General features: G+C 47.9%; 1 protein-coding gene across 1 annotated transcript in view; it reads left to right on the forward strand.

Moving 5' to 3' along the window:
* The window catches only part of VWA5B1 (von Willebrand factor A domain containing 5B1), a 33,270-nt gene extending 22,738 nt beyond the window's left edge, over positions 1–10,532 (forward strand). The window contains exons 9-16 of the mRNA XM_048518622.1: positions 374–596; positions 1,472–1,786; positions 3,716–3,853; positions 4,786–4,920; positions 6,092–6,166; positions 6,526–6,586; positions 8,244–8,367; positions 8,672–10,532. Coding sequence (XP_048374579.1) covers positions 374–596; positions 1,472–1,786; positions 3,716–3,853; positions 4,786–4,920; positions 6,092–6,166; positions 6,526–6,586; positions 8,244–8,367; positions 8,672–9,391 — 1,791 coding nt within the window. The 3' untranslated portion in view covers positions 9,392–10,532. The remainder of the gene's footprint in view (positions 1–373; positions 597–1,471; positions 1,787–3,715; positions 3,854–4,785; positions 4,921–6,091; positions 6,167–6,525; positions 6,587–8,243; positions 8,368–8,671) is intronic.
* Positions 10,533–11,631: the final 1,099 nt, after the last annotated feature.

An 11,631-nucleotide genomic window follows, 5' to 3' on the forward strand; every position in this document is an offset into this window, starting at 1 on the left:
TGGGCCCTCCCTGGGCAACCAGTGTTGGCTCCTTCCCTGACCACTATTGAGTTGGATTCACTGAGCTGGTCAGAGGGTGTTAAGACAGGCAGGGATGTACGGCCAGACCAAATGTTAATGGCCACTGCTACATCTCAGGCCCCTTCCGCACATACAGAATAATGTACTTTCAGTCCTCTTTCAATGCACTTTGTAGCTGCATTTTACTGTATAGAATAGCAAAATCCACTAGCAAACAATTGTGAAAGTGGATTGAAAGTGCTTTATTCTGCATGAGTGGAAGAGGCCTCTGAAACAACTCCTAATGGCATTTTCTTGAGTCATACCCTCGTTCTAGCATACCAGCTCTGCACTGACTTGCCAGCCTTCTCAGTCTTTCACAGCTAGCCCCCATGTCTCCACGCCAAGAATACGGGGAGTCGGCGCCCGGCGTCCATCGCTTCTGCAGCAGAGTTGTCTCTCACTTTGCCATGACTTGGATTCGCCGCACCTGCGCGTTGGGGCCTCGCAGACAGCAACAGAGAAGAGCTCTGACCAGCTTGAAGTCAGCTCCATCCCGGGATCCTTTTCAGACAGCTGTAACCCTGGGGATCTAGGTAAGCCGCCCAACCTGATTGCTTTCCTTCTAGTGTTCGAAGTAAGCCTGATGGTCTCCTCCAGGAGTTGGTTTGCACAATCCAAACCACGCAAGACTTTCGGGAACCTGAGGGGGACTTAGAGAATTTTTGAAAACAAGTAGAGAACACCACCACAAAATGGCTGCCACAGAGGTGGGCAGAATTGTTCACAAAACCTTGGGTGCTTCTGTTGGAAAAATAATGCCAAATGACAATGTGTCGACAGTAGAAAAGGTTAGTCTTTATTGCAATAAAGAGGAGTGCGCAAGGGGTGTTCAAAGAATAGCTGGGTAACAAATCAATTTATACCCTAACGGTATATATGTGTTGTTCCCGGATTGGTTCTAAGACCCCTCTAATGGAATTTCCCGGAAATATTAACTACGTAATGTGTATTATTGCTGCCGTTCCTCAGAATTTTTGAACATCCTCTCTATTTTCATATAGTATCTGCCCATACGTAACTTGCCTATGTGTCTTGCTAGCTAGTTAGCTTCCAGTTTTCCAACTACAAGCTGACATCCTTGTTTTCATTACTTTTTACAGTTGCTTCCTGAACTTCCACGCTATGTTAGGTCCTTTTAAGCCAAGCTTTCTTCTATGATGGAGGCAGTTGATTCCCAAATGGCTGGTCCCCTCGGCCTTTTGATCTAAAGCATCTCTTGCTCCAGTGAAACGAAAGCCATTCATAGGCCCCTTCCGCACACGCAAAAAAATGCATTTTCAAACCACTTTCACAATTGTTTGCAAGTGGATTTTGCCATTCCGCACAGCTTCAAAGAGCACTGAAAGCAGTTTGAAAGTGCATTATTCTGCATGTGCGGAATGAGCCCTTGTCTGTTATTCTCCTGCAGATTCCGTTCAGCATCCTTCCTTTACCTTTGAAACGGAGACTTCTTCGGCCTGGGAAACCCATGACCCAGACGTCAGTTCAGCCAGAAGTAGTTTGCAGCGCTCTCCAAAATCCCTTTGCAAGGCAGTGGTGAAAGGGTTACGGAGCAACGAGCCGGTCCAGTGGGAGGTGACTTTTGACATTGGACCACTTTTCCAAGACAGAGGAAGAGAGGAAGAAGAGGATCTGTGGAACGAGACCTTCCATCATTTGGCTGCGAGGTCCATCATCCGGGACTTTGAACAGCTCGCCGAGAGAGAATGTGAAATCGAGCATGGTATCTTGTCTGCCTTGGTTGATAATTCTGTCCTTTTAGAGAATCAGAGTAGAATCATAGAGTTGGAGGAGACCACAAGGGCCATCCAGTCCACACACACACACCCCTCCGCCATGCAGGAATACACAATCAAAGCACCCTTGATAGATGGCCATCCAAACTCTGTTTAAAAATCTCTAAAGGAGGAGACTTTACCACACTCCAAGGCAGCGTATTCCACTGTCAAAGAGCCCTGACCGTCAGGAAGTTCTTCCTAATGTTTAGGTGGAATCTCTTTTTCAGGAAGGAAGGAAGGAAGGAAGGAAGGAAGGAAGGAAGGAAGGAAGGAAGGAAGGAAGGAAGGAAGGAAGGAAGGAAGGAAGGAAGGAAGGAAGGAAGGAAGGAAGGAAGGAAGGAAGGAAGGAAGGAAGGAAGGAAGGAAGGAAGGAAGGAAGGAAGGAGAGAGGGAGGGAGGGAGGGAGGGAGGGAGGGAGGGAGGGAGGGAGGGAGGGAGGGAGGGAGGGAGGGAGGGAGGGAGGGAGGGAGGGAGGGAGGGAGGGAGGGACACAAAGCATGGAAATAATTTATTTAATTGACATTTCAAGGGTTCGGAATCAGGACGCATAATTTTGCTAGTTCTTCTATCCTATTATTTTCTTATATAAGTCAGGTAAATATTTTATACCCCAATTTGATTGATTGATTTGCTACAATCAAACCTTGCCTTTCTCCCCGATGGGGACACAAAGCAGCTTTCATAACACCCTTTTCCTCTGTTTTATCTTCACAACAACTCTGTAGGGTAGGTAAAGCTGAGGGTGTGTGATTGGCCCGAGGTCACCCAGCGGGCTTCCACGGCTGAGCAGGGATTCCACTATCACTCAGGCCCGGTGGGGGAAAGGAATTTCAAAGTGAAGGACAGTTTCTAAAGTGTGTATCTCTGCATGGTATTGCAGAACTACCTGAATATATACACAGTGTGCTTAAAGCTTGGGAGCGTTCCCAGTCGATCTTGAAAGACCTGTGTTGGGGGCTCTCTTAGGGATGCAGGGGCTTGGCTTTTATAGGTAAGTATCACCTCATTGAATGGCAACAGGGAGTCATTGACACTGCTGGAGCAAGGCTTTTAATGTGCGGAAGGGAGATCAGAGCCCTCAGCATCTGCTGGAGTTCCAGCATTAGTCACAAGAAGGAGGAAATTGCCTTACGCTCTCTTGTTAGAATGATTAGATAGATTTGTCCTCATTTACGCAGGTGTCTGGCAGGAGAAACTAGACTGCTTGCAAAAGCCTAACACTTGAAAGGCAAAAGGGACTCTCCAGTGTACAGCAGGAAGGAAGAGAAGACTGTGTTGGAAGACTCAGATCTTTGAGCCTTCATAAGATGTTGCCACAAAGAATCCTAGTAGCTTATGGCTGTTCACACATATTTTTTTTAAAAAAAAGGATATTTCTACCCTACTCGTCTACAGTTTTCACATGTGGCTGTGTTTTCACAGGGAGCCTTTGGAAAGACAGGTGGGGGACCTAATCTAGGTCTTCTGCAATGTGTGAATTAGAGATGCCTCCAGCCCACTTGCGGACACGCAACGGCTAATTAGAGAGGCCAACAAATGTGGTGTGGGCAGGCAGGAGTTGTGATTGTGCTGTCAGGCACTGTAGTGGAATGTCAAAGTTCTCATTTGTTCTTAGGTGAGAAACAAATGACAGGGTTTTTTTCCCAGCGGGTTGTGGGAACTTTGAAAGAGGAACCGATGCTGGTGATAGCATCCCTCCCCCCACTCACAGTTCTTGTCAAACAGGGTCCCCCCCCCCTCCTAGTTGGCGCCAGAGGACACCAAGACAACAGTAATCTGTGTGTGGGCCTGCAGTCTCTCCTGATCTATTTGCATTTCTTTTGAAAACCAATCTTCTACCTCCAGCCTCACAGCAGCTTTTTGCCCTGCTTCAGGGTCTGGCCGACGGTACCAGGTGAACGCTATGCACACCAGCAAAGCTTGCAATATTATCAGCAAGTACACGGCTTTCCTCCCTGTCGACCTGAGCACTAACAGCTACTTGGCCACTATGGTTGAATACCCCAATGCAGGTAAGAGAGTTTGGCTGGCACTTGATAAATTTTATACCAGGCACTGAAGAGCTCTGTGCTAATTTGTCGGGAACGTGGGCTGGGTCAGAGGACAGAGGGGACCCAATGGTGAACATGAATCTGCACAATGCATCAGGGTGAAGACAGAGGGAGGACAACTCTGCTAGGTGCTTTAGTATTATAGGATAGGAGATAGGAAACAACGTGATGTAAGAGAGCTTATTGAAAGTTATCTCCAGTCCCAACCTCATGCCACTTAAAGATCAGTGTTCAACAAGGCACCAAATAGACCTTGCATATTTCTAAGCAGCTGAAAATTGGATGGCTACACCCTTCCCTGAGAATCTCCCAGTTGATGAATCCCCTATAACAGGGCTGAATTGATCCTTCCCACCCACCCACTCCTTGCTGCAGCATATGACAAGATTTCTCCAAATAAAAACTAATGACCAGAGTAGATCTTTTTGAAATTTTGGAACACCCGTAAATTTGAGTGGCAGTCACAGCTCCACTCACGTCTAGGGCTCCCACAATTCCCACTCCAGTGGGAAACTTTCTGCCCTGCAGTCTTGCTTCCCCTGTCACCATTGAGTAGAGTGGAATTGGGAAAATGGGGGGCAAGGGGGATGGATGCTGCCCCGGTGCCACAACATCCCTTCTGGCACAACCTCAGAAGTGAGGTGATTGAGTTGGTGTGATGATTTAGCATTCCTCTAGCTTAGACTCCCCGGGGAAATCTTAGCATCGTCAACATGATGACATCACTTCCTGTTTAAGGTCAAAAGTGACATCATGGTGTCAACGCAATGCCTATTTGCATGTACCTGCTCCCTAAAGCTCCTGCTGGGTATCAGTACCTGGTTGGCAACCCTGTTTGAATTTCCCCCTGTCTCGTTCCAAAAGACAAGCGGCTCCTTTCTCTTTGTGCCAAGGTCCTTCACTGAAACCAGGCAGCCAGCGGAGCCTGGGTTCTGAGAGCCGGAGACATCGGGGGTTCTCTCCGGGCCTGGGACGCACCCAGTCGATCTATGGGCAAGATGGAGCCGATGACGGATTCGGTAGTATGAGTAAGATACTGGCACTTTTCAATCTTTTTGCTGGGGATGTTCAGTTCAGAAACCCAATGGCATTAAGCCTTGGAATTGCATCTCAGCAGCCAGGTAGCCTGGTCCTCAAATGATGATTTACGATGCGCAGAATGTTCTCTTGCAAAAGAGTGTATTTGTTGTCGCAGAACTGTTGTGCTGAACCAAGCAAGCACAGCAAATTGGGTGGGATCCAAACTAAATTAACAGTTTCTACTGATTTGGGTTTTCTGCTGTTCCTCAGTCCCCAATCCTTCAGGACCAGCATTCTGGGAAATCTGGGAGTTGTGGTGGGTGTGGGGTGTGGCAGAGACAGGAAAGTTCAATTCTGCTGATAGAAAACTTAGACTGGATCCTATCCATCTTTTCCTGACCTAAAATTGCCCCAGGATTAAATGACTCCATTAGGGAAATTCTAAGGCTGATTCCGCATGGGCCAAAAACAGCGGTGTGAAAACGGTATGAAAACAGTATAAACTCTTTTACACCATTTAAAACCCTTTTACACCATTTTCACACTGTTTTCACACTGCTGTTTTTGGCCCATGCGGAATCAGCCTAAGACAACTACCTGGAGGGGGCTGCAGAGATCTCCTTTCTCCTCTTCTGCTGCCTGAACTGCACCAGCAGTCACTTGACTGGCAGCTTGAAAATGGCAATAAATTCAACAGGTGGGGTATAGTGTAACCAAGACAAAATGAGAGAATCACCATATTCCCATGGCCCTAATTCATAGACTACTTAAAGTGCAAAGTGTGATTTTAATAGTGCTCAGTGAACAGTAAACAACATAGACTACAAACATACAATCGAACGCTCCCAAATCCCAAACAAATGAGAAAAGTTGACAAACATATGACAAATGTTGGGCATTCGGGTATTCGGGAGTATTGAATTGTGACTGGGTATTCAGGAGTGTTGGGAGTGTGTGTTTATAGTCTATATTGTTTACATGCAGGGCACTTTTCACTGAACACTTTATTAAGATAACACTTTGGACTTTACTTTAAGTCGTCTGTGAATTAGAGCCACAGGGGTATGGTGATTCTCTAATTTTGCCTGAAACTGGCACCCAGAGAGACCCGGCAGTTGCAGTGATGTGAAGTAGGAGAGCACAGGTGCTCACTGATTTTTTTCTTCTCCTCCCTTGCAGACACAGAAGAGAACAGCTTGTCTCCATGCAGCACACCTTCCTCCTCAGGCTGGGAACGCTACACTTTCCCAGATGGTAAGGAAAGACTTGCGAAGCATCCCAGGGCCGGGGGAGGTAAAGATTAAGCAGTTTGGGCCGACTGTTGTTCTCTGAAGGATGCCAGAAAGACTCAGGACAGGAGTGACACAACACTCTTGTACAGAACTTCTCTCCTCTGACCTCCTGATCATCCACAGGTTGTTGACGGCAGCTCCCAGTGCTGGCCAGTTTGTCCTGAGAAATATGAGTGTTTGAGAATACCCTGTTAATTCCCAATTGCAACCTGTTTGGGGATGCTCGAACTCCACCCATTTGTTTATTTGTTTGTTTGGGGGAGGGTTGCCAGCGTGGCTTTGCCTGCCAATTTTAATTTTGAGCTCTCTGTTTCTCCATAGTTCCACTCCGCAGTCCATCGGTTTCCTCCCAAAAATCCTTCGAGAGCCTCTTTACTGCCAGGTAGGGCTGTTGTTTGATGGAGAGGGTGGGAAGAGAATTACGTAATAATAATCAAATGCTTGCAGGTTGCAACTGACTTATGCTGCACTCTCATGGGGTTTTAATGGGAAGGATGTGCAGAGGTGCTTTGCACTTGCCTTCCTGTGCATAGCTATCCAGGTACTTCTTGTCTCCCATCCAAGTACTAACTGTGGCGAGCCATTCTTGACTTCCAAACTCTGATGAGCTGAGGCTCTTCTGGGCTATTCAGGCTGGGGCTATTACTGGGACCAGGATAGGAGAGTTCAATGAATATCGGTCACTCATTCATGAAAGCATGAATTAGTCCTTCAACTGTGCTTTCTCAGAAATCGCTCGACTCCCAGCATCTTTTAAAGAGCCACTTGATAAATGTATAGAAGCAAACAAAATATAAAAAGGCAAAGAGGTGCTACAAGCCTTTTCAAGCAACATCTCATAACTTCAAACGCCATACAAGGTCATTGATGCTTGAAATAACTTGTTAGAATATATTAAAAATGTTAGTTCATTCTTGCTACTTTTTATCTTAACAAAGTTAAGATAAAAAAATTATTATTATTTTCTCGTACATATGAATATCTTCTGGCCCTCAACCAACAAGCCCATTCTTGAACCATATCTTCAGTTCCATGAAGCTGAACGTGTTTGTGATTCTCAGATACCTTTGCCTCAACAAATTGTTGATTACGGGTTAGATGGTTTCTACTCTATACAAGGTCATCTAATCAGGGGTATTCCACCCAGGGGTCAAATGTCCCTGGGCGGCTGCCATTTAGTCACATGGGGGGGGCAGAAAATCGCCCCCACTCCCCTCCTCCTTCCCCTCGAGTCCATACACTGACTTAAAAAAAGTTGTTTGGTCATGGTGGATGAGGGTGGCCACCCATACAGGGGGGAGGGAGGGGCAGAAAACTCAGATTTTGCACTGGGCTACATTTTCCCTAGATGTGGCTCTGCATCTAATTGTTACCATTATAGCTTCTTACTGCCCTTTAAGACTATTCCATTCTGGGTCTCTAGACTCCCTTCTTTGCATGCTTCCCTGAGAGGTCCAATTCGCTCAGGTTACGCATGCCACAACACCCTCTGTGATGTTATTGGTCAAATGCAGCAACTGTTCCCCTGTATTTCTGGCCATATCAGTGACAATCTGGGTTTTCACCTGGATGGGACATCGACACATCATGCAATGTCATATCTTAGAGGAAAACCTGTCATCTTTCTCTGGCTGAAAATTTTGCTCAAAATTTCGCTACAGCAGTGGCGTAGGAGGTTAAGAGCTCGTGTATCTAATCTGGAGGAACCGGGTTTGATTCCCAGCTCTGCCGCCTGAGCTGTGGAGGCTTATCTGCGGGATTCAGATTAGCCTGTACTCTCCTACACATGCCAGCTGGGTGACCTTGGGCTAGTCACAGCTTCTCGGAGCTCTCTCAGCCCCACCTACCTCACAGGGTGTTTGTTGTGAGGGGGGAAGGGCAAGGAGATTGTAAGCCCCTTTGAGTCTCCTGAAGGAGAGAAAGGGGGGATATAAATCCAAACTCTTCTTCTTCTATTGGGGAGCGAGTAGTGGGGCTGTGGGGCAGTGTGGAAGTGTGGAATGGGCTTCCTTTGTGACATCTCCGTCTTGTTGGCCCAGGTTGACCTTTAATAAAACAAGACTGCTGACTCGAGCAGCTAAGGGCTTCATGGGCAAATCCTCTGCCAGGACCAGCGAGTCAAGTTTAGAGAGTGACAATGAAAACATTGACTACCTTCCTCTTGTAAGTATCTCACACACTGTTGGCTCCTCACACCTGAGAGCAAGAAACAATCTATAGCCCCCCAGAAGGTATAGCAAGGGCCCCAGTAATCACTTATGTTTGCTGATAATGAACATCAGCCTAGTTGAAGAAGGGATCTTTTTATATTGCATCCACTAACGTATTATTAAAATTCCAACAATGCCCACACACTCAGCAAATTTATAGAACATCTAGGCCTGAAATTATGCTGTGTCTCACAACTTAATAGTGAGCGTCAAATTTCTTCTCAATCTAAGGAAATGCTGTCATCCCTTCTTCTCAGGTGTCTCTGCAACTGGCCTGTGGCGCCTTCCTGTTGACCAAAGCATTCTGTGAGGCCATCAGCATCCCCATGGAGAAGCTAAAATGGACTTCCCCTTTCACCTGCCATCGGATGGCGCGCAGCCCTTCAGCTAGCTCTTATGATTCCCGGAAGTCAGGTGCACTGGGGGAAGCCAAGAGGCCCGGATATGGCAGCGTTCCAGGAGAAAATGAAAACCCCTTGGCTGACAAACAAGGGGAGGGTGAGGAGGGCCGAGCCCATCATTTCTCTGGCAGCGCAGTTGAGAGTTTCTCCAAAGCCCTGAAGGCTGAGAACAAACTCTCCCCTCCCGCTATCACCATCCGGCGCTTCTCTTCCCCAGAGAGTGGTCTGTCACCTGAGGGGTCTCAGGCCGACAGCGGCAGGGGGTCTGAGACAGACAGTTCCGAACTGCAGGCGTGGCTCTTCGACATCGAATTCCAGCAGCAGACGGAGCCGGAGGGAATGCTGTGGGCCACAGCCGTGGCCTTGGCGTGGCTCGAGCACAGCTCTGCCTCCTACTTCATTGAGTGGGAACTGGTGGCAGCCAAGGCCGACTCGTGGCTGAGCGAACAAGAGTTCCCAGAAGGGCGAAGCCTCCTCACGGTGAAAGCGGCGGCACAACAGCTCTTTGTTCTGCTCAGGCACTGGGACGAAAACCTGGAGTTTAATTTGCTTTGTTACAACCCAAAGAACTTTTAGGAGAGCGGAAGGGGAATCTAGGAAGTGTGAAAGGAAGAGATGGGAAGGTCAGGCGCAGTGACAACATCCTAGGCCTTAACAGAATACACTCATAACCTGCTAAATGCTGCCAGAAACTTTCTCTCCAGTTGGGCCAACAATGCTGCTTTCAGAGGTCTCTTTTACCTCACGGCCTCTCTCACCCTGTTCCAGTAACAACCCCTCGTTTTGCTATGGGGGGAGTTGCTGAGGTGTCATTTAAATACAGTGGTGATATTATACATCCCTTTCTACCGTGTTTCGAACGTGCAAAGTGGCTGTGTTGCGGTTATTCCCATCTGACGTTCTTTCCGTTGGCTTCAGTGTCTGCTAAGTACCATCCATGGAGCATCCTCCAGAGCTTGGGTGTTATTTAGACCCATAGCAAACATGATACTGGATGCCTTAGTCTTGAGTTAGACCATTGGACCATCTTGCTCAGACCTGCCCATTTCAGCTGGCATCTTAGATAGGGAAAGGTCTTGCCCGACACCAGTTGACCCGAACATGCCGGGGATCAAACCTGAGACGTTCTGCATGCAAAGCATGTTCTCTGCCCCTGAGGCTTTTCCTGTAGGTATAACATCCCTGCTTGCGTGGGAGTGAGGTTCTCCGGTGCATACATAGTGGTTGAAATCCCCCCCTGGCTATATATTTCACAACCTCCAAGAAACTGTTGCCTCCATAATCACCAGCATAATGCAAAAACAACCACTCTTTGCGAACTTCGCACACAAAGTTCGGCAACCGTCGTAGGAAGGTCCAATTTGGATCCGCAGTTGGCTTGCTTGTAACTGATGTCTGTTTGGCTTCCCAAACTGGCTGGACTTCTCCCCACATCCCTTCTTTAGCAAACCCAGACAGTAAGATCTTTTCAGAGGCAGCATGAGAGTCTTTGTGGAAGGGATGTGTTCAGGATGGATGGGCATTCTCTAGGGCTTCTGGATTCTGCAGGATAGGATCAGCACAGCATGCACAATTGCCTTATGTGGTCTCTTGGCAAAAGGAAGAATGCACACAGGCATCTGCAGAGGACTGAGTGAATTCTTTCTTTATTGAGAGCCAGCATGGTATAGTGGTTAAGAGCAGGTGGATTCTAATCTGGAGAACAGGGTTTGATTCCCCAGTCCTCTGCCTGAGTGGCAGAGGCTTATCTGGTGAACCAGATGTGTTCCGGACTCCTACATTCCTGCTGGGTGACCTTGGGCTGGTCATAGTTCTTTCGAACTCTCTCAGCCTCGCCTACTTAACACGGTGTCTGTTGTGGGGAGAGGAAGGGAAAGGGGTTTGTAAGCCACCATGAATCTCAGGAGAGAAAGGTGGGGTATAAATCTGAACTCCTCCTCCTCCTCCTCCTCTCCTTCTCCTTCTCCTCCTCCTCCTCCTCCTCCTCCTCCTCCTCCCCCTCTCCTCCTCCTCCTCCTCCTCCTCCTCCTCCTCCTCCTTCTTCTTCTGGCTTGCTGAAAAAGTTACATCTGCCTTTCTCAGCACGTCATCGTAAGTGGCTTAGGGTGACTGAGAAAAATAAAATAAACACCATGTTATTTAATGATAACTCAATCCCTCCTCCCAATCTGGTTTTCCCATCAATATACAATCAGCAGCATTATCCCAGCAGAGGGACTAGGACTACACCAACACTGCCTTTAGCTGACATGGGTAGGATCTTGGAAGCATCACTGATGCCCAGACGTCTCCTTCCCTGTGATCTGGGTTGGAATGGATGCCCTGGAGCAATGTTAACTGGTCTGTGCTGCTGCAGCAAACAGTGTGTCTGCTCCTTGTTTGGCAGAACCAGAGGCATATTTAGGGTGGGGCAGGGCACGTGCCCGGGTGACAACCCATTTTTTGCAGTTGAACCTGATCCAAACACCACATGGAGTCCGGGGGCGGGGGCAGTTGTATGCCAACGTTCAACTGGGCTTGTCCCACCTCCGAACTCCAAGAGGAGTTAGGGGATGGACTCGCCTGTGTTGAATAAGAGTACCCTGCCCCGGAACTCCACGTAGAGTTTGGGGGAAGGGCGAGCTATGGTGCTGGCCCTGGAAGGAACAGTCACATCTTCCGCCCATCTGCAACTGTGCATAAATAGCCCTCTAAAGCTCATGTTTACTCCTTTTGATGGAGCATGAAATCACCATGCCTGCACAAGAATGCTGCCATCCTGCAGAGATCAGGGTGCAAAATGGGACCAAATATTCCACAAGATGGTGTAGGGATTT

This window comes from Sphaerodactylus townsendi, linkage group LG16 (genome assembly GCF_021028975.2).
Source record: "Sphaerodactylus townsendi isolate TG3544 linkage group LG16, MPM_Stown_v2.3, whole genome shotgun sequence".
Taxonomy (NCBI): Eukaryota; Metazoa; Chordata; class Lepidosauria; order Squamata; family Sphaerodactylidae; genus Sphaerodactylus; species Sphaerodactylus townsendi.